Here is a 24,320-nt window from a genome sequence, read left to right on the forward strand (position 1 = left end):
CAGTCTTGCAAGCGAAAGCAGAACACAGAAGATCAAACTTTAATCACTTGACTTACGGTTATCTACGCACGTTACGAAAGAAGTTCAGAATACATTGTACATGCATTGATGCCTAATTTATTAGCGAGGCGCTTGTGAGGATTATTCCACCCACCTACGGAGTGCTAATGCTCTAAAGCATTACATCCCAGCGTGATTTGAACAATCTGAGCCCAATCTCGCATGGAAGTTCTGTTGCCAAGAAACAGACCTCAGCAACAAAATTGCTCATTAAAAAACAATTGGATAAGGGATGCAATAAAAATGTTTTAAACGAAATCTGTGAGTGCACACAAGTATCGATGCAATTTGACGAATGTGTGAAGAGGCAAACAGTTTAAAAACGAAAGCCGTTCGTTCTGCACCCTGCGGTAAGCCATTCGCTAATAAACACACACAATTCTGAGCCGCATTTTCTGCGGCACACCAATAACTGTTATTAGCAGAGGTGTGGACTCGAGTCATGTGACTTGGACTCGAGTCAGACTCGAGTCATGAATTTGATGACTTGCGACTCGACTTGGACTTGCATAACAATGACTTTGTCCCACCTATGAGATGTGGACTCGAGTCATGTGACTTGGACTCGAGTCAGACTCGAGTCATGAATTTGATGACTTGCGACTCGACTTGGACTTGCATAACAATGACTTTGTCCCACCTATGAGATGTGGACTCGAGTCATGTGACTTGGACTCGAGTCAGACTCGAGTCATGAATTTGATGACTTGCGACTCGACTTGGACTTGCATAACAATGACTTTGTCCCACCTATGAGATGTGGACTCGAGTCATGTGACTTGGACTCGAGTCAGACTCGAGTCATGAATTTGATGACTTGCGACTCGACTTGGACTTGCATAACAATGACTTTGTCCCACCTATGAGATGTGGACTCGAGTCATGTGACTTGGACTCGAGTCAGACTCGAGTCATGAATTTGATGACTTGCGACTCGACTTGGACTTGCATAACAATGACTTTGTCCCACCTATGAGATGTGGACTCGAGTCATGTGACTTGGACTCGAGTCAGACTCGAGTCATGAATTTGATGACTTGCGACTCGACTTGGACTTGCATAACAATGACTTTGTCCCACCTCTGGTTATTAGTGCATGAACTTTCAAATAAAAATGTACAAAAAAACTTGGAATTGGCAATGACAACCCTAAAATCACCCCGAGCAAGTAATATGACAATATGCAAATCTATTTTATTCATAAAATGAAAATAAGTATGTCGAGGGTGTATGCCTCCTATATTGCATGTGAGCACTGCAGTCAACTGATAAATATAATTGTCCTGAATAAAAATCCAAGTTGAGGGGTCAACTCGGCTCCTCATCCCTCCAGGGTTGATAAAATCTGCACCGCTCCGTTAGAAGTAAACCATCACGAGCAACTGCATTCTCTGCTCATCCTCCGGTGGACTGGACAGCACTAATCGCGCTACTCCCGAACATATTGTCACGCGGCCCACAAACATAAACCTGGACGTACAATATCCACATTGAGTACTTGCCATGCGCTAGAACAAGGATCGTCAACCAAAGTAACATAAATGGCCATGACGTCACGAAGCAGTCCTTCGGGAGCTGCACGTGGCCCTGGAGCTGCAGGTGGCAGACGCCTGCGCTAGAAGAAGAGAAGTTGTCAACCAAGATGGTCCGATGAAGAGACTGACCCCTGCCATGAAGATCTTCAAGCTCCACCCCATTGGCTCAAAGGAGATGAGTTCCACTCCAATGTTTGTGTGAGCAGGGAGATGCTGCTTCTTGACTTTGAAGGTTTAAGAGCTCGTGTGATTTTTCAAGGTGTGTGTGTGGATTGGAATACATAAGTAGTGTCAAATTAAAAAAAACCCAGCATGCACTACACATCCCATTTCAGGATCCTCCTGAAAAAAAAAAAATGAATTTTCGTGGATATGTAATTAGAAAAAAAGTGATAAGCTCATCACTCTTCACGGTCTGGCAATTGTCCGTGGGTAATAGGGCACGAAAGAAAATGTGAATAGTATTTCACTGGCTATCCTGGAAATAAGCAATGAGAGGAAGCAGGCTGGAGATGAGAAGATCGGAAGCAGAGACATGGGTGATGTAAAAACCCAACTATTTTTAGTGGCATGCTGCTGAAGAGTGTGATAGATTAGTGCTGTGGCCATAGCAATGTTGTGGGGTCTTGTGGTGTGAACCTGTGCAATTATTTACAAAAAGTTATTGTTTTATAGTAAAAAGTGCAAAAATCTATGGGGGAAAAAAACCCCAACAGAAAACAATATATGCGGTCTGGACCTCATAGAGAAGTAATTTAAATTTCTAGAGGCCGTTTTTGTATGCTATGTCCGTTGCTTACTGGATCAGGGCCAGTTTAATTTAAAAAGTGATAAAAAGTTCGAAAATATATCCTCAGGTCATGTTCTTGGTTCTTTCGGCAAAGTCACGTGCAAGTTACATCCAAATGAGCCGCACAATCCTGCCCATAACCTCATGTTGACTTGTAGCCAATATGGGGGAAACATTATTAGGGCAAGTTATGACCATGTTTGGGCAAGAACGAGGTCAGTTTCCCAAAAGCCAGTCTTTGAGTCTTCCTACGAGTTCTCGTTTTAATTTACCACTCTTCTCTATTAAAACACAAATCAAAGGTTTATTAGCAGCACACACTTCTGATGGCTGGTAAAAAAAGGTGTCAGTTTTGTTGCCAGATAAAAGGGTAAAAAAACAATTATCATATTTTGCTACTGGCAAAGGAGGTTCCAATGGTGTAAATGCTTACCCCGAGCTCTCATACTCTGATGGTGCATTGTCTTTGAGTTGTGCGCCTTTTGGCGTCATCTGGTCCAATACCATGTGAGACTAGGCTCTAAGAAAAGCTGTCTCAGGTGTGGACCAATCAATTTCAAGGACAGTGCATACATTATCAGAGTTGTGTTTTTTGTCTACATTCCGACCGCAGGAATTGTGGTCAATGCAAACATGACTCCTTGTAAAAAAGGTGTCAGTTTTGTTGCCAGATAAAAGGGTAAAAAAACAATTATCACATGTGTAGAGCCTGAATTATGGCTGTGCGTAGGAGCGGGCTAAAAACGTCAACACAAAAGTAGCGTCGACATTTTGGTTCCGATGCATCGATGATTTGACAACGACGTTGATCCCTCTGACGTCGGCAAATCCTCGCTGTCCATTCGACATTTTTACGGCCTGAACAAAAAGCTCATTGGTGAAACAAAACCCTGAGTCCCTCTCCAAAAGCCATTGGCCGGTGTATCCACTGTAGATAAGCTTTGAAGTTAATTTTCTGGAGACGTAGAATTCAAAGTTTTCTGTTTGGTCGAGTGCTTGACCAAAGATAAAAATTTTTCCGATAAAATGATTCACGATTGTTTTTAACGACGTATCCTGGAAAGTAACTTAAGTTTGCGAGCGTTCAGTCTGCAACAACAGTTTGTCTCCAACAACAACTATGCAATTAATCAATCACGAGCTTTTTTGCCCGTCCAAGGACGGGTGTGTATTGCAGTAAATCTGAAATATTCAATAGAAGAATTGTTCAGCTCATGATTATTAATGAGGGGGGTGCCCCATGTGGATTGACGTCACCCGCTACTGGTTATTGGGGAGGAGTGCGGCATGTGGAGTGACGTCACCTGCTCATGATTATTAATGAGGGGAGGGGTGCGGCATGTGGAGTGCGCGACCTTCTTGTGCGTTCGTGTAAATCTCCGCGTGGCGCATGAATATTAATGAAGGGGGGAGGGCTCTTTTGCAGTGACGTCACGCACGGATGTACCACTGTGCTGCGTAGATTTACTTTTTTACCGTCACTTTCTGTAAAGAAACGTCATATTTGAAGCGACTTTGTGTAATAAATTATTTAATTCAGCTCGACCTTCCTCTGCGTTAGTGTAAAAATCCACCCGCTCATGAATATTAATGAGGGGGGTGGGCCTCATGTGGAGTGACGTCACGCGCGAGACGGACAGACATTTCTGGGTGATAATTATCGTAAGTAATTATCTTCTTTGAGAATAAAAAATGTTTAGGAGTGGGAGTGCTGACATTTATGGAGCCCACTGCTATGGCAGGGTCCATGCTGCAACCGCTTGGGTATGAATAGCCCAGGGCAGAAAACGAGTACATCATTTGAGTGGGCAAAGCTTAGTGGCAACATTTTTTTTATACGGCCAACACAATTGAATTACTGCGATACACTTTTCAACTGTAATCGCATTCAAATACGATCTACGTTTATAGACATTGTAAAAAAAAAACGCAATTATGTGTTTCGGCTGGCATTGACAATATCAGAGTCCGGTCTGTGCGGATTCATCGCGTTCCAGTGCCTCACGGACACGGGCACAGCCACGCTTTGGGGATGTCGCGCTCGGGAATGGTTCCCGGTGGTTATAAAACCAATAATTACACTGGTCAACAAAAAAAAATAAACATTTTTTTCTGGCCTGGACTTTTGCAGCTAATTTCAGGGTGTTGATTCAAAATCTGATCTCAGATTTGCTCTATCACATCTCATTTTTATGCTATCGGTATACCCCATTTTCATTGATTTCACCCGAAATTAACTATGTCCCTTATGATTGCAAGTTGTTGCGAGTCAGTGACTGCTTTAGTGTTAAAATATAGTGCTGTATTTTTATGATAGTGTGTTTATAATATAATTTTATGTAGATATCCACATTTATTCTGCTGTTTTTATTGAAAATGCAATATTTGATATCTCAAAAACCTGATGCGATAGACAAAAAAACTGATGCCAGATTTGGAATCAGCACCCCAAAATCACCTTAAAACCGTTGGGATACCTTATGCCAGAAAAAAGTGTGTTGACCAGTGAATTATTGGTCAGATTCCAGATAGGGCCTGTAAAAGAGAGAGAGCCCCGAACGGGCCGTGTCCGCGAGGTGCCCCTCACCGTCAGGTGCTTGCTGGTGGCGCCGGCGTCGAGGGCGGCGCGGTGCATCGCGCGCAGCGTCTCCAGCGTGGGCGCCGCCACGAACACCACGAAGGGCATGAACTCCGCCGTCCGCAGGACCTTCAGGGCCTGCGGGGCAGCCGGCAGGGTCTCGTGATTAACGCGGGGGACGGGGGCGGCGGGGGACGGGGGCGGCGGGGCACTCAAATGAACTGATGACTCGTTTTTTACCCTTCTATCTGGAAACAAAGCTGACCCCTTTTTTTTTACAAGGAGTCATGTTTACATAGACCAAACAAAAAACATAACTCTGATAATCATGATAATCATCAGAGTTATGTTTTTTGTTTGCATTATGACTGCAGGTATTGTGGTCTGTGTAAACATGACTCCTTGTGAAAAAGGTGTCAGTTTTGTTGCCAGATAGAAGGGTGAAAAAAAACAATTATATTTTTTACTGGCAAATGAGGTTCCGGTGGTGATGACTCGTTCTTATATTGCTGCGAGGTGAGGAGGCCCACTGAGCTGCACAGATGTTCTTCACAAGCGGCCTGGCCATCGCAAATGATAGCTCGGCCGAAGGTGGGCTCATCGTCACGTGGACATTTATAGCGGACAAGCACTCGAAACGTGTGAAAAATCCACGCGACCACGGGGAGAACGTGCAAACTCTCAATATCCAGCAGGCGCCGGGGTCTGAATCGAACCCACGACCTCCTGTATACGAGGCGAGGGAGTTAACATTTCGCCACCGTGGCACTTTGGGGCTGCAGACCAGTGCCTGAGATTGTGAGGGCTACCCTCCCCACCGCACTTCCGATAAGCACGGTTTGCTACGTACGGTGCGAAAGAAGTTTAACGTACGTACGTGCATCGAGTTTCGTCGCAACAATGCGCTGCTGTAATAATGCAAATAAATAGAAGTAGGCAAGGCAGTTTTTTTTAACCATAAATAACCAGCTCAGGAGATGTTTGGGTCTGTGGTATCAATGTTACTCTGGAGGACTCGGTGAAGTCAAACCAAGTCAGGGTCACCTTACTTAAATGCAACTGAGACTGATTCATCTTAAAGACCCAAAAGGCCAATTGTTTAAAAGCAATTCAGTTGGTGCATTCATGTGTTTGATTAAACGTTTAAACTTGAGAACGCCATTATATATATTTTTCCATATAGTGACAGACATTCCTTAAGGATGCCTTGTTATAAATACATTTTCTTGCAGTGAACAGAAACATTATAGAAAAATGAAATACTTAACCGAGTAATTGTTTTAAAACGCCTGAAGAAAAAAACATGCACCTACCCATCTGAAACGCTTTCGGCTGCTTATGTAAATGTACGGTAATAAGCAATGCATCACACGGAGTGGCGCATGATAAAGTGGGCGGTTGTTATGTTGAATTTTAATCTGTCTTTGCCTCGTACCAGCAAGGAAAGTGATAACGCTGCACCCCGCATGCAATATCAGTTGCACAAACTGGGAAACTTTCACAATAAATATACAAACAAGCAAAGCAAACAACATTTTGTTACTCGGCCGTAAAAGCAAACATGACGCACAATTTATGAGTTATTAAAATAAAATGACGGGCCAAAACATTGCACATTAGGAACCATGGAAGACTGGTAACACAAGTCCAGAGAGCATTTGGGTGAATGTGTCTAACAAAGGAAACAATGATAGACACTCTCTCTCCTGCTGTCTCAATTGCTCACCGCAATATGCATACATTAGCCAAGTTCCTATCTAAGGAGTGCAACTATGTCTTTGTTTACATGCTGGAAATGACTTAAAATACGTAATGCGAACATTTGCTCAAGCGTTTCATCTATGTACGGTTGTTATATGTAAAAAAATATATATACAATGCAAAATAATCTCCCTTTTCAAGGTATTACAACATTTGCAGCCAGACAAGCTATACATGTTGCTGACATGCTGACATGGAGCATTATTTTGGGGCACCCATTGTATTTCCCGCACCTCCGATTATCACGGTTAGATACGTACGGTGTGAAATAAGTTTAACATACACTTTGTGATTTGGTACTCGGCATATTGCGCTGTCTATGTCCTTGTGCTGTCGTATTGTAATCTTGTAGCCGCCACTAGGTTGCAATCGATATTACAACCTAGAATCCGCCTCCGCTATGTTTATTGAGCCAAAACTAACGACGTGGAGAAATGTTTGTTTGGTGAGTAACAAGAAGGCTGTTGTCGTACTGATCGTAACGTTGCCTTGTGTATTTGACCAGTCTTGATAGGTGCTCGCTAACTGTGTTCGCCCACTACTGTCTCAAAGAGTGATCATGGACAGACTGGCACCAACCATGAGAGTGTGCAATTGTCACTATGGCCTCAGGACATAAATGAAGGTGAGTGCCACCAGGTTGCCTGTGTGAGCAGGACAACGCATCTGTTATAACTGAAGAATCTTAGCCTTGTCGTATTTGTGCGCATATATAAACTATTTAAAACTACCAGGTAAAGCCCATTGAGCCGAATGGCTCTTTTTGAGAAGCGACCTCGCCACAAATGATAGCTCAACGAAGTGGCTTATCGGGTGGAAATGTATTGCAGTCGTCAAATACTCTCAACGAACGATTATAAATGTGAAGGGAAAAACCAGAGGACCCGGAGAAAAATCCATACCAGCATGGGGAGAACATGCAGACTCCAAATATACAGGCGTCAGGGCCAGGATATAACCCATGACCTCCTGTATACCAGGCGAGGTATTGAACATCTCGCCACAGCGACACGTAGATGTGCTTGCGTGTGTATGGCAGCGTCTCTGTGTGTGCACGTGTCCTGTGTGCGAGTGAAGGCATTTCAATTACAACTCGAAATTGGCAAAGGTGTACACAACATTCATCCGGATGTGAAATGGCACACATTTCACATTTGCATTTTTTCGTACATTTTATTATTCTTTTACGTCTTTTGTCAGAGAGTGCAAGCAATTGCGGACGGACAGGAAGAAAGGATTCACGAGATTTGGTGCCGGAGGTATTTTTAGATCAGACTGGCACTCATTTAGCCAAGCATGATTGTGTGCTTCCAAGTAATCTCTCGTTCGTTCAGTATCCCTTAGCCTATTATTTCTTCTTTGCAAAAGTACTGCGGCACATTTCATTTCTGCTAAATGGTGTTGCCGCTCATGGGCAGGCCTTCACGCGGTTAGCTTGTCCATTCTTCTTTCTAATCCAAATAAAATATATGGCAGTGCGTTTCAAGCCATTTCCAATATTCTATTCATGAACAAATTGGAGTTTGTTTTGATTAATTGGTGTGGTCAGTGAAATAATGTCAGCGCCATGCAGGATATTGGTGTGTCCAGCACCTTGACTTGCCCTGGTCAGAATCAGGTGACGGCTTCATATATATATATGCTGCACAACATTGCTAGAGGGAAATAAATAAATAAGCAAATAAACAAACATCAAAATACGATGTGCAAATCCAATCGAGAGTGAATGAACACATCCGAGTTCTAGCTTTCACCTTGTCGATGCTATCCATACGTTTACTACGGTGCTATTGCTGAGAATGGCGATATGTTCAGGAAGTAAATGTCGATTTAAAGCTTTCGTGACTGCAGGGATTCATCTTCTTGGTTCTTTCGGTAAAGTCACGTAGAAGGGAAGTAATAAAATAATAAAAATATTATGTTTTATTTTTATTATTTTATTACTTCCCTTCTACGTGACTTTACCGAAAGAACCAAGAAGAAGTAAATGTCATCGTTGAGGCCTGCTCGCCACGAGAGGGCTGCAGGAGAGAGTTGTAGTTTTGCTGTTTTTACATTGAACGAGTGCAGACGACAGTGGTGTCCTATCTGGCCCACAGTTTGGGTTGCATGGCCACAGTCACATCACTGCGTCTTGTCTTTAACTTTCCATTAATGAAGGGGATGTGCGCATCGGTCTGTTGATGTTTCTGATGTGGTCGATGACTTTCCCACCGGCGCCTTCGAGGAATGTCAAAGCCCAGGACGTGCAAATGTTTGGGTTTCAAATGAGGTGTTTCTTTTGGATATCTGCGTAGCTTCACTCCATTCTCCAGCATTGTGCCGGCTCTGGGTGAGATTGTAGCATGGCTACAACTTGATCCCACAAGGGGGGTAAAGGGTTGTCATTGGCAAGAAAACGTGTAAACCCCCTTACAGTTTGCATGCCTCTATGAATAATTTTCTGGCAGAATATTCACCAGAACAAGGAGCCAGGGGATTTGTGTCGGCTTCAGTGTTCTGGTTATGATGCACATTGCATTATCTAATTGCGTGCTTAGCAGTTCTGTGTACGGGCTCCCAGGCCAGGCTGGGGCGCAGTGCCTCTGCCAATGAGTAGCTCAGTGAGAGGGCGGCAGTTCGCAGCACATTCCAGCAAGTTTCTACTGCAGGGCGATTCTTGATTTTGTCTAATCACAGATCTGTTTTACGTGGGGTTTCAAAGTAAGACTTCTATCCATGATAACCCCGAGATATCTTGGAGTGTGCTCAAAGCACATTGGGCTACCGCAGAAGGACAACATCAAGGGTGTACATCTGCTGCGTGATTGTTCAGGTGCAAAGCGCTCGTGGTGGTTTTGGAAGGATTTGGTCGAACTCTCTGGAGATGGAAATATGTCTCCGATAAAATTAGATCGGCTGTTAGAGTACCGGCAATGTTCTGGGGCTTCGTGCCCTTTGCAGCAAGGTCAATGCTATCTGCATATATGAACTCGCGAGATAATGAACATAGCAGGTCACTCATATATATAATGTGTTTGTGACGATGCTAGTACCGAGCCTTGAGGGAGGCCATTGTTCATAATTCTATTGTGACTGTGTTTACCAATTAGATGTTAGCGTACACTGAAAGTGCATTTGCTGAGCATCACATCGATTAGATGTCCAGTAGAATGTCATCTGATTACTACAGCCAACTTAAGCAGCAGGCCATGATGCCAAACAGTGTCATAGGAAGCAGAGAGGTAAATCATTACTGTTCCGGTTTTCCGTTGAGTGATGGAAACCAGTTTCTACCTACGTATGTATGTTGAACCCTGCTAATCGGAGGTGCTCTGTTGATTTTCAGGCATCGAGGCTCCGCAGGAGCTGCTAGGCTTTACGGCCGGAGTGAAATCCAAGTCTGCAGTGACGTCTTCCCAGCGTGTTTCTTCGTGCAGAGTTAAGGGATACCAGCAGTTCAGTGCCCTTATCTTGGTCACCAGTTCTGATTAACTTTTTCAGGAAGTTATTTTGTTTCATGACATAGCTTTTCTAATACCCCCTCGGGATGTTTTTTTTTTTGCAGCAGATGTCAGAATTTTTATGCATTCATAAAAGTGTTGTGGCTTTGGTTCCAAGATCTTCAATTGGGCTTTTCGTTTGTTGATCGTAGCCGGGCCAGTCGGCCTTCCAAAAGTTCCAACGCAGCCCAGGGTTTTGAGGATATGATCGGTATGAGTAATCCAGTGTGCGTGACTGCCACCAGTCTGTGTTGTCTCTTTGTAAAATTGTTTATAATTGTTATTGTCCTTTTGAGATGAAGCATGAGTTTGGATTATAGCCTTGTAATTTTTATCGGGCTGAGTAAAATGTGCCTGGCCGTTTAGGGTCGTATATAAGGAATGCGTCTCGTGCCAATGGCCATTCCATGAGTTTCTCTCCAGCTTCATCATTTTTTGAGTATCTCCATTGTGTGCGGTGGCTGTTAAAGTCGCCCAAATTTATAGCCGGGTGAGTGGCTGCTGGCAAAGGTGGTGGCAGCCATTCCTTATTCGGGGCCTGTATACATTCATGACCAGCAACATGGCCGACTGTGACGGTTGTTGTTGATGCCTTGTCGCACGTGGTGGTGGACTTGAAAGCATAGTCATTTAAGCCTTGCCCAATGAAGGTGGCGAGGCTATTTTTAGGATGGTAGATGGCACAGCAACAAGGGTACGAACATTTAATTCGTAGCTTGTCGTCTTCGTGCTGTCCTCGGCATGCGCCTCCTCTAAGGCAATGCCGTCCAAGTTGTTTTCCGTTAGGTCTCCAGCCAGGAGGTCATACTTAGGTCTTCAGAGTCCTATATTTAGGAGTCAAAGTTAATGCTCGACACGCATCTGAGCCAGGAAGAGACACACTTAAGTTTGTTGTTTAATTTGTTGTCCTTCCCCCCGCACCTCCGATTAGCACGGTCGGCTACGCACGGTGCGAAAGAAGGTCAAGATACATACGTACCCACCACCGACACCAACCCACCTGCCTGCCACTCATCCACCGACCACACCCGCACTCAACGTACGTCCACGAAGAAGTTCAACATACATACTGTACTACAGCACATTGCCAACCGACTGCGCCGGGATGACTGTGAGCCGGCTCACCTGGGGGTTGACGTCGAGGATGCACATCTTGCCAGTGCGCACGACGCCGTGGATCGACTCGATCTTGGTGCCGTACAGGTTCCCCTCGTACTCGCCGCTCTCGAGGTAGCGGCCGGCGCGGATGTCCGCCTCCATATCGGCGCGCGACACGAAGTAATAGCCCTGGCCTTCCTTCTCGTCGTCCCTCGGAGGCCGAGACGTGACTGTGGAGCAGAGCGTGGGAAGACAGAGTGACCAACAGATAAACGCAATGTGAGCAGTCACGGTTGCGAGATGTTAACTACCTCGGCTGGTGTGCAGGAGGTCGTGGGTTTGATCCTGACCCTGAGGACGCCTGTATATTTGGAGTTTGCATGTCTCTCTCCTCGTGGTTGTGTGGATTTTTATCCGGATCCTCCTGTTTTTCCCTCCATATTTAAAAGCCTAATTTTGGAGAATTTAGCTGCTGTAAATTTCCATGTGATTAGCCACTTCGTTTAGCTCTCATTTCTGGTCAGGTCGCTTCTCAACAAGAGTGATGTAGCTCAGTGGGCCTTACCTGGTAAAGTAAAAATTTGTTTATAGTTTAGTTTAGTCAGTGGGAATCTCTCACAATTGGATACTAAAAGGGGATTAACTCATTTCAATTTAAAGCTTTCGTGACTGCAGGGATTCATCTTCTTGGTTCTTTCGGTAAAGTCACGTAGAAGGGAAATAATAAAATAATAAAAAGAAAACATAATAAAATAATTCTCACGACGTTTCGGCCACAACGCAAGCAGCCGTCACCTGAGGACGGCTGCTTGGGTTGTGGCCGAAATGTCGTGAGAATTATTTTATGATGTTTTATTTTTATTATTTTATTATTTCCCTTCTACGTGACTTTACCGAAAGAACCAAGAAGATGGGATTAACTCATGTTCCGTATGAGGGGGGCAGTTATGAAACGAATACTACTTTGCATAGAGTTATCGGTGTTCATCCAATGGAAAGAGTGGCCCCTTGCTCTGGGTATGTGGAAGTTAAAGCCACTGGCTTTGGCCACCAGTGGGGATGACCACCACTCAACAATGCTTGTTTGAGCAGAAAGAATTTCAGAATTTAAATGTATGTTTTGTTTTAACTATCATCACTTGGTTGCCAACAATGATAGATAATTTACGCTTTGTTTTATGAGTTTGCTCTTTATTATAGCTTTTGCAGATGGATATAATTATTTAGATTATTGCATCAAAAGTGCATGCATTTAGAACACACTATGAATGACGTATACAGCTTTACCCTTTCATCTTTTGAGAGGACGTATATAACCATAAACTTTATTAAATCAGCTCGTGCAGAGGACAGGCAGATGCATTTATCACAGGATTATGAGAGATGGCAACAGCTTGGCGAGGCCTTCATCCAGAAGTGGATCGATCATCGATGATGATGATGGCTGGTTTTCCAAACAACTACGATTCTTATGACACTTATTTCAAGAAAAAAAAATGTAATGGCTGTCAATTGTAAATCTGCATAATCCACCACGCCCGTTTCTAGAGTGATTCAACATTAGTGGAAATATTCGGTGTACAATTGGCTCTATCACTACTCTTATCTTAACATTTGCGCTGATCATCTACCCAACAAAAGGCTGGAAAGTGTTTTTTTTTTAAGCAACAATAGAATCGAGTTCATATTTTGCAGATACGTTGTAATATCATCATCACCATCATCCCTGATTATTAATCTAACCCTACAATGGATAATAACCATTATTGTCGGGATGGATATTCTGTTTGAACAGTCTATTTCATCAAGGTATGTAATCGGCAGAAGCATATTTCTCACACCGCGCGTGGTGTAAATTAAAAAAGGTGCCACTCGCTGTGCCATCAGAGCCATCGTTAATGATGCTTAAATCATTTACAAGCACACGGATGCAGGAGAGCGCGCGCGCATTTGCTTTGAATACACACCCTCTATATTTGCCTTTGAAGAAAACCGAGTGCGTGACCATATTATTTATTTCTGATGCTGCATTTTAATGGTAAATTTTAAGGAAGCCTATCAAAACTGCATATTACATGGGACAGAGGAAGGTGATTTTGAAAGAAAATGTACATTAAAAAAATACATATCAAAGGCTGCTCTATGTAATTTGTGGGTGTTGATGCTCGGCTATAACAAAACACACAAAAAAGAAACGCACCCTCTTCACGATGCAAGGAACTGTAGAACACGTGTGCAGCCACCCACAAGCTGGCGTGACTTGCACCGATAGGTGTGGACACATTCATCGGAAACGCTCGCGCTTTGAGTGGTATCAGGGAGAAATCGGAGACCCAAATCTCTCCCGTGACAGCGATGGTCGCCATGCGACCGGTTTTATAGAGCAGAAAGTGCGCACGCAATTGGAATGGCTTTTAAGCTGGTTAAGGTGATATAACAACTCGGTGCTACAAAACACGGCCCAGTGGCACGGCGATCATTATCGCTAATTCAGGTGCACGGTTATGTCCACATTACAGTATTCATTGTCTTGCCATCACGATACCCGGTTTAGTTGTTGTTGGTGGTTTAATCTAAAAAAACACAGAGACGTTGCACACCACACACGATACTGAAACGCACAGCATGCAACTTACACACACATACAAGACACAGACAAAGATCACCCGTATAGCCTACATAGACCGCTGGGGCAAGTGCTGTTAGCGAGCACCTGTGAAGGCCAGCATGGCACACAAGGGGGTGGGTGGCCAGCACTACACCATACCAGGTACTCATTTGAGGCTGAGTCGACATAGGGGAGGCCCAGGACCGGTTCAGATAATTGTCACTGTGTGTTGGCCGTGAGCAGGAATCGAACCTGGGTCGCCAGGTTGATAGCGTTGCACGCTAACCACTACACCACCGCTCCCCAACACCCAATGCACACCACACGTGCAGCAACAACAACAGTAGCCATTGCGCCAGGCTACGTGCACGTAAGAGGCCAGATAAAACCTCAATGGGCTCACGAAGGAAGGAGGCCACGAGACAGACCCAGACCGAGTTGACTGGAAGATGTTCCACGTGTAATCCCAACTGCGTGGCGCATATACCCACTCGCCCCGCTCGCACACGTAGCAGGAGAGAGAAACCCAGCGGCGTGCAAGCATCGTGCACAGCTGCATGCACAGCGCACGAACAAGGCACATACAGCGCACGTACAAGGCACATACAGCGCACGTACAAGGCACATACAGCGCACGTACAAGGCATATACAGCGCACGTACAAGGCATGTACAAGGCACATACAGCGCACGTACAAGGCACATACAGCGCACGTACAAGGCACATACAGCGCACGTACAAGGCACATACAGCGCACGTTCAAGGCATGTATAAGGCACATACAGCGCACGTACAAGGCACATACAGCGCACGTACAAGGCACATACAGCACATGTTCAAGGCACGTACAAGGCACATACAGCGCACGTACAAGGCACATACAGCGCACGTACAAGGCACATACAGCACATGTTCAAGGCACGTACAAGGCACATACAGCGCACGTACAAGGCACATACAGTGCATGTACAAGGCACATACAGCGCACGTACAAGGCACGTACAAGGCACGATCATTCCGTATCGCGAAGGGTTGGCCACGAGCAGGCGGTTCTTGAGACTTCGCCGACCGACCCCCTGCGCTCCGATGAGCATGAGCGTCTTCCTCTGGAACGGTGGCATCTTGGCAACTTCCTCGTAAATCAGGATCTCGTGGCGGTCGAACTCTGTGGGGAGACACCCGCGGGCTCGTAAATAACCACAACCTGCGACAAATCGCGACGCTCTGCATCACTGTGGTGTCTGCTCGCACGTGGTTTATGTGCGCGGTGAGCGTTGCACCGACTGATCCGGACCGCCGGTGTGCTTAGGGGTGCCGAATTGCCATTTGGAAAGTTGTAATCGTGGTTCGGGATTGATTTTGGTCCATTATACCTCCAGGCTCAATAACACGAGTACGGCTCTGTGGGATGCCAAAAGTGGCCATTCTTTGGAGGGAGTGGTTCCCATCACAGAGTATGGAATTTCTCCTCTTGGCTCTAGACTATTAATGAAGATGGGACGTGCAACTACGATGCTTATTTGGGCAATCATTTTGGCACTTTTTTTTGGCAAAATGACAACAGTTTTTCCCTAAAATTGGGCCCATGCCACATTTTGCAATTCATGCACGGCTGATTCAACACACAAAGAAAACGTGGCCCGTTCGGCCACGATGGATTCCTTACGGTCAGAATCATCCACTGTGGGGTGGTATTAGGCTTTTGGCGGAGCCAACATGAGCAAAAAAAAATGTACCCGTAAAAACAAAGTTTTTCACTATAAATCCTTTATATGCGTGGCATCGGGGCGGCTAGAGTCCTCTCGTCCTCTAGCTTGAGATGGCTGCCACCTATGGGTGAGATGATTGTCTGGCAGCATTAAACAATTGGTAATTAAATATTTATTTATTTTTCCCTAAACAGTGTAAAATTTTGGAGAAAAAAATGCACGAAAATGCATTGTCACGCACAACGAGTCTGTGTGCAAAATGTCAGCTCGATTGGATCACGGGAAGTGGGTTAAAAAGCGACCGAAAGATTTGCACGGTCCTAAGCAAGCAAGTGAACTTAATATAAAGGATTTAAAAAAGGTGTCTGCAGATATGCGTAAAGTTTCTGCCTTTGTGCGGAAATAGCGGCAAACACGCCCGGTGGGCGGGGGGGGGGTTCGTGCGGGGAGCACTGAGAGGCCAAGTTGACCAATACCACCCCTAATCTACGTGCACGCGTATCGCCCCCTGTCCGAGAAATGTTAACGGAATGTCTGAATACATTTACAGCAGGTTTTCGTGCGCTCTAAACCGTGGAATTAAAGTGGTAGAATGGAGACATTCAACGATGACGATGAAGATGACAATAATGATACAACTGTTGAAGATGATCTTGACACGATCATCATGATGGTGATGATGCTGTTATCACTGTTCCTGCTGATGGTTCTGCTGCTGCTGCTGATGACAGTGATCGTGAAGATGACGATACCAAAGAGGTTGTGTTCCCAGGAAAGCTTCACTCAGACCTAAGACTTACTTTTAGAAGTGATGAAGCTAAACACCCATAAAAAACCCCACACTTTTCGGGGATAACACTGAAACACCCAGAGATAGATCCACGTATCCACTTTAGGTTAAGCATGTTTGGAACGTTCATGAACCGCTATGTGATCTACCAACCCTTGCCTCCAAAGTGATGCAGGTATTGTGGCAAGGCCGTAGCCATGGAATCAACATTGGGGGGGACCAAATCTTCCCGGGTGTCTACGGTCCCAACCCATCAAAATATCTAAACTTGAAAACTCATATCCTGCCTAAAATATTAAAAAATTCACAAACACATGGGATGGATTTTTTTTTTTACAACAATGTCTAATAGTGTATTGTATTACATTGCTCTGTTTATTCGTTTTACCTTTTCTTGTTACATTGTATGTAATGGCAGAGATTAGGAATTTATAAAGTACAACCATAACCACAATCATATAAACAGAAATCTATGCATTGATTTATATGAAGACAAGTCCAGATATTGTGGCCAAGGTTGAGCAAAGTGTTGTTTTTATTTACATAGCATAGCAATTATTTTTAAAGCAATACATTGGGGGGGGACATTTTGAGCATATTTGAATATTGGTGGGGGATGTGTGTCCCCCAATATATTTATTATAATTACGTCCTTGTATTGTGAACACACCGCACCAGGTTAACATTTGTTCAGGCTGAGTCGCTTCATGGAGATGTTCACAATACGTTCTGATACCACTCGGCAACCGATTTGTGCCATGACCACACGTTGGTCGCCAGGTTCATAATGCAGTGGACAAATCAAATCGTTACTCACATTGCACACACAGCAGCCACAAAAAAGATACAGCCTTAACAGACTGTTGGGCTCAGTGTGACGAGTCCCTATGGAGGCCAACACAGCACACGAAGGAGTGGTGCGGCTAACACCATCGCCTTTGTCTCGCCAGTGCTGATATCGACACATTGCACCGGGTACTCATTTAAGGCTGAAGCAATCTAGGGGAAGCCCAGGGTCACTTCGGGTATTGCTCATAACTGATGTTAGCCACGGCTGGGAGTTCATCTCAAGGTTGCCGGGTTAAGAGCGCAGTGAGCTAACCACTGTGCTACTGCTCTACCATGAATTATGTATGGGTACATATATATACTGTAAATAATACAAAAATGTGCAATTCAATATACAACAAAAATCCTGCATAGGAAGATGGAATACATAATTCCAGGTATAAGTTATAGACAACAATATGAAAGTGTGTAAACACCGACACATGAATAATGGCTCTTCGCTTTCAAAGAGCTTTGGAGCCCCACTTGTTTCATTTGTACGAACCCGGCGACCTGGGTTCGATTTCTGCTCGCGGCCAAAACTGTTGACGATTATCTGAACCGGTCCTGGGCCTCCCCTAGGTCGATTCAGCCTCCAATGAGTACTTGGTGCGGTGTGTAGTAAACATCGCCACTGGGGAGACAAAGGCGGTCAGGCGTGGTGCTGGCCACCCACCCCCTCGTGTGCCATTCCGGCCTTCATAGATGTTCGTCAACACCACTTGCCCCTACAGTATGTTAAGGCTATATGGGGGATCTTTGTCTTTGTTGTGTTGGGAGGGAGAACTGTTAGTAAGTGGTATTCTCAGCCATAGATAAGATGTGATATCTGAATGTTTCACAATCCTCCCCAAGGTGTTGACTTAGTGTTAAATAAGTGCTTTGTATTAAACATCACACTTTGGAGAAAACGGTTGAATGGGCAACCCTCAATATGTGCTCAGTCACAACTACAAGAGGTATCTATGCAACGGAATATATTCTCAGGTTAAAGCGTGCTTGTGCATATTCGCATATAAGCACCCCTCGTGTTGCGTATCATTTGTGACGATATGGGTTTTTGTGAGGTCATTTCTCCACCAACCAGGAAAATATATAAATACGTACATCACTAATTCATTTACCGCAATGCTGTCCGTGCGGATTGCTCAGAAAAATGTTCACGTCCAATGGCTGCGTGGCGCTTCCCGCAAGCTTTATGATCCGTTCTTTTGTGAAAAATTATGGATCGTGCACGCATGTGAATTGCACTGAATTTACCGCACTGCTACAATTTACGTCCGTAAAAATGTGTAAACATGCCAAACTTACAGGCTACGGTTAGCTGACGCTGGCTTTGATTTACTCTGCATTATTTCACTTGCATCTAAATTTAAAAGCTTCCACTTCATAATTTGGTCATTTATATATATAACTGTTTTCTCAAGTAGAAGAACTGATTTATTTGGATTTTTTTTGCATGCCATCACTTAGTGATCAAAAAGTCCATGGCTAGTATCGGCTTGTGATATCCAGTGGCAAAAAGTCACATTTTGCAGATCAACGATTCTTGAATGGAAATACTTTACCTTGTTTCCTCATCAAATAAATGAAGGCATGCACGGATGCATCTTCATCCGCTGAGAAAATGGAGCCATGAAATCAGCTCTTGGGCAGTTGCTGAGTGGATTCCTATTCTTTCGCAGGATTGTGAGAGATGGTGATGGCTTGGAAAGACCTTGTTCCAGCGGTGGATTGATCATGGCTGATTATGATGATTGTTTCCTAAAAAAATCGTGTGACACAGGTTCCATGAGAGTGGTGCAGCAATGCCACTGACATGAGGCAATATGACTCACTTGATGTGCTGCCCTAGAGTGATGTTTTGAGTGACAAAGTAAATACACTAACAATATCAACAGGTAAACGCTCACACTGAATCCATCAAATCAATTGGTCTTCCAGATCAATGCTTCCCCATAGCTGTCTCTTACACGAGATATCGCAGCTGTTCCAGATAATTAGTTTGCTTAAATGCTAGTGGATTACGTTGATCCAAAAGGCACACTTTTGTGACTTTAAATGTTGTTTCATTAACGCAATTAAACAATCTCTTTCGTCTGCAATGTCTTTGCATGATGCCCAAGAAACTGTTCATCTTTCGTCGCCAGATACAAAACGTAAGCTCAGAATCTTGGCCGTGTGTGGGGCGTGGGGCAGCCATGGATATCAGCAATTCAGTTTCCTAAGCATCCCAGCCAGCTGCCGAGATAAGGGCATCAATGACTTGAGATGCTATCGCATTGCTTGCAATGACTTTGCTAATTAACACAAGAGAGTTTGTTCCCCTGGGCTTGAAAAACAACAACAAAGTTTATTTCATGGAGGTCAAGCCAGGTTCTTATGGGCCACCCATAGACACCATCAATCGCCACGAAGTGACGGTGACTTCGCCACAGCGTTTCTGCTCGACTAGGTGTACGTTGAGGCCACGTGAAGTGTCGACGGCTCGCTTGGTATGGCAGTCACGGGACAAACCCAGGCGTTACGGGTTGAGTGAGGGGACTGGCTGATCTACTAGGTGTGCTCCCCACTGCACTAACTTCGTGTATCTCAGCCACCCCGGCGCTCTGCTGTTGTGAGCGTTGCATTGCTGCCCTCCGTTGCTGTTTGAGGGAAATTGCCAAGCAGCATATTTCACAGAGGTCGATATTTTGACTTAAAGCTTTCGTGACTGCAGGAATTCATAATCTTTGGGTCTTTCGGTAAAGTCACGTAGATAGGTTCAAAGAAAATAACAAAAAATAACAAAAACCACGACCGCTTGTGTTGCGATCGAAACGTCGTCGTTTTTGTTATTTTCTTTGAACCTATCTACGTGACTTTACCGAAAAACTCAAAGAATATAGAGGTCGATATTGATACCGTTTTTTGCCATTCAAAGGGAAGTCAATACGCTCTAAATCTCGCACACCCCCCCCCCCCCGTACAAAATCAGCCTCTCAATCGCCAATGTTGTGGCCATTTACATATACAGATACACCGACACATGCTAAGCCATGAATAGTCTGGGGCAAAGGACTCAACTTTCATAGACCTCAGTAACCGAGTAAGACACAAAATGTGTATTTAGCCCTCGGATGTCCATTGCCGTTGCTCTGTCGAGGAGACCTTGCACACCCAGCCTGCCCTGTGTATTACGTCTGCGGTCACGACCTTGTCATCTCTCTGTGTGCTTTCATTAAAAAGGTAGGGCAGCAGCGCAGTGTAGCGTGTAATAAGCAAAATAAAACACGATTCAATTAAAATTCATTAGTCCGAATCGGCTGCTTCATGATGAGTGTGTCCCCAATGCACGCACAAGAGGTCAAGGTTTGAATGTTGAGCGTCGACTGTTGCCTAAGCAAGACCTTAAATTAATAAGGTATACGATCACACACACACACACCACTGTCAATATACAGACATATCTTGTTTCTTATCTTAAGAAGCTCTGATATTAGTGGATGGGTCCAATCTGGCCACCCAAAGCTCCATCACTTGTTAGGAGGTGGAGCGGAGGGACAGTGGTAAGCACCACTCTGTGCTTTGAAGCCAGTAACCTTGAGTTCGATTTCCAGCAATGGCTAACATAAGTAGCGAGTGATATGGAACTAATCATCAAACAGGCACCTTCATCAAGCTGCAGTGACCAGCGTGGTGAAGTATATTCTTAGGTTTTTTCGGTAAAGTCACGTAGGTAAAAAATTAAAATTAATAAAAAGTTAAATAAAAATAAAAGAAAAAAGAAAAATCACGACGTTTTGGAGGCAACACAAGCTTCCGTCTTCAGGTGGAACCGTCACAGCACGATTGCTGTATCAAGTAAGATAAATTCCAAGATACAGCAATCGTGCTGTGACGGTTCCACCTGAAGACGGAAGCTTGTGTTGCCTCCGAAAGGTCGTGATTTTTATTTTATTTTTATTTTACTTTTGATTAATTTTAATTTTTTACCTACGTGACTTTACCGAAAAAACCTAAGAATATGAATCCTTGCAATCACGAAAGCTTCAAATCTAGTGGTGAAGTATGGTCAAAGAGTCCCCATCACTAGCATGGTGGGCAGAGGCATATGCAGTGGATTAATACTGGGCCGTGTGTGATAATTATAATTACATTTCATGAAATATGGTTAATTAAAATAACACATCATCACCACATGATTCACACTGCATTCATATAATTAGAAAATATTCGTCATCCAGCTCAAGTCTACATCTATATCTTTAATGACATGCAGTGGAACTTTGCAAGTATCGTGTAAATATTAAATATATGTGCGGTTGTTAAAGGTTTCGAGATTGAGTTATTAAAAGTATGCACTAATGCCTAATTCATGATTCGCATAGCTCACTCTGCATTAATCCACTTATTCTATAATATCATTATAACATTCAGATATGAAAATGAAATAAGACCAATGCTCGCTAACCTCGGCATACACTGGGATGTAACAATTATTTTATTAAATTACTTCTAATACTCGTGATGCACGCGTCGCATTTTGCTGGTGAGAATATCGTAACACCGATCCGCATCGGTTTCCTGCGAAGAAATGTAGGTGGACTAGAGAAGGACGCCATCGCTCAGAGGGATGACGATCAGTGGTCAAGACTGCTGACGGAATAGCAGACAAAGGGAGGTAACGCGTCCGAGGGAGGGGGTGACCACCGCGGAGAAGGAGTGCGGATATCCGCTCGTGGGCAGGAAAGAAGATGGATCGTGTTCTTAGGTTTTTTCGGTAAAGTCACGTAGGTACAAAATTAAAATAAAAAATAGTAAAATAAAAATAAAAATCACGACGTTTCGGAGGCAACACAAGCTTCCGTCTTCAGGTGGCACCGTCACAGCACGACTGCTGTATCAAGTAAGATAAATTCCAAGAAAACAGTCCTTGTATATATACTGGTTGAGGGTGGGATGAGCGCATAGTTTTTTGGATAGTTTAAAACTCTCCAATGTGCGACTGTGATCATTCAGAACAGACGGCATGTACGTATGTATGTTGAACTTCTTTCGCTCCGTACGTAGACGACCGTGCTAATCGGAGGTGCGGGTGAAAGGCAACACACTAAACACAAAAAGCAGTTCTAAAGAAATTAGGTTAAAATCTAAAAAATATTGTTTTCCATCTGGAGGCTGTTGATAGGCTCAGCTTCTGACCCCAATACTGTATATTTCACGTACGATTATAAAACATCACAACGTAAGTAAAAGGTGCAGAGGCGAAAAGTTTGATACATGTGGCGTGAGAGTTGTCAGCATCTGCTCCAGTTCACAGAGAGCAGATACGTGTATGTATGAATACAGCATATAACGCCGCAATGCCCGATGCACAAATACGACCGGCTGATGATCATGTTTGCACAGTGCTTTACTACTAAGGTTGCATAGTCTCACACGACTTATAGATTCTAGCAATGATACGGGGGCAAAAAAGGAAGTGATTTTGCGAATTACATCATGATCTGAAATATGTAGAAAAAACACGTTCATAAAACGTGAAAGAAGCAATTATAGGGTGTGGTAGAAGCATCCATACCTATTCTGATAAAGAGAACGTGCGTGTGTACATACACAGGCAACACCAATTTCTTGAAACAAGGTCACTCAAAACACATCCATTTTAAGTTAAAACGACTTTCAGTGAAGAAAAAAATGAAATCACGAGGTTCATTTTCAAAGTGGAGCCCCCCCCCCCCCCGCTGAGCTGAACACATTTTGTGCTTTTCTGCATAACCCCCCCCTCCTCCACTTCAAAATTGTAATATAACAACAACGCCCTCCCACCTTCGGCAAATGAGCCTACACGCGTGAGAGGGCTAAGTGCAGTTTATTTTTAGATCCGAGCTTGCGGCTGCAGCCAATAGGGGGCAAATAATTCTGTAGCCCAGCGAATGTTTCACTTCTGGTTTATGCAGCTTGAACGATCCCGGCAGAACGACGGGAAAAATAACCGCCCCTACCCCCCCCCCGTTGCACCGCACGCGTTCCACTCCGTCGTGGAAACCCTTACCTGCATTTTTAGTGGACATGTACATCATTTTCTTCTTCTTTTTCCCACCCAGGACGCCACAGAAACCTCCTGCAACAAAAAAACAAAAACCGCACCGTGCAACGGTTGTAAGCGTGCTGCCAGTCTCACACCTACAGCAATTTGTTACGAGTTTCATTTAACCCACAGACACGGTACTCTGCTCTGAAAATAATGCCTCAAATGTGTTTGGTGTTAATCTCGCATCAGAAAGGTAAGGGGGGTGGGGGGGGCATTCGGGTTAGATTGCTCGACTCACAAAAGTGTAAGGTTGCTCTTTACAATCCCATTTGAGTGTAAAGCCATTCTGCCTTAGCCGATGTAATAAGTAACACTTTTTAAAGGTCATCCTATGGAGGGATTGGTCTCCAGTATAGAGTGGTGACACGGCACCAGAATTCGCACCAAATATGAAAAATGGACTTACAAATGACGATATTGGGACACGCAAAGCACATCATCACCCCTCAAATAAAAACAACCTAGCAGGCCCCTGCCGAAAAGAGTCTCAGACTCGGTAATTATTTCCTGTATAAACAATATAATAACAATAATTGAAAAGACATATTGAATTTCAACCCTCTAGCTTAGGACCACTCATGGAGATGACTACCTGCTGAAAATTAATCTTAGCAAGGAGACATTTTGGCTTTAATCTTTGAGTTACGTTATTTTTGTTTGGTTAGTAAAAATAGAATTACATTGAGCCGTTGTTTTTTTACACAAGGATGCTCTCATTTCCAAGCCCAACTTGAATTGTTTAAACTCTTCACCAAACACAACCCCAATCAAAGCCTCTGGCTAAATCAATAGCCCAGCAATCCACCTGCAACATATTCTGTCCTGAAGAGATTGCGATATAACTGTAGAAATCGACTGAATGCTTTACACCGTCCCTTTATTGCGTTAGCATGCTGACATTACTATGTGCATCACATATAACAGAGTACAATGACTTTTTTAAAGCGAAATTTTAATTAAAATGCACACACTTATACACACACACAATCGCACTCACATGTAGAC

General features: G+C 44.0%; 1 protein-coding gene across 1 annotated transcript in view; it reads right to left on the reverse strand.

Annotated features, from left to right (window-relative positions):
• The window catches only part of LOC144721050 (protein PALS2-like), an 85,407-nt gene that overhangs the window by 1,199 nt on the left and 59,888 nt on the right, over positions 1–24,320 (reverse strand). Inside the window, exons 7-10 of the mRNA XM_078598360.1 lie at positions 23,277–23,345; positions 14,916–15,077; positions 11,332–11,534; positions 4,973–5,101 (exon numbers count right to left, since the gene is read on the reverse strand). Coding sequence (XP_078454486.1) covers positions 4,973–5,101; positions 11,332–11,534; positions 14,916–15,077; positions 23,277–23,345 — 563 coding nt within the window. The remainder of the gene's footprint in view (positions 1–4,972; positions 5,102–11,331; positions 11,535–14,915; positions 15,078–23,276; positions 23,346–24,320) is intronic.

Source organism: Lampetra planeri, chromosome 10 (genome assembly GCF_965212315.1).
Source record: "Lampetra planeri chromosome 10, kcLamPlan1.2.h2, whole genome shotgun sequence".
NCBI classification, from domain to species: Eukaryota; Metazoa; Chordata; class Hyperoartia; order Petromyzontiformes; family Petromyzontidae; genus Lampetra; species Lampetra planeri.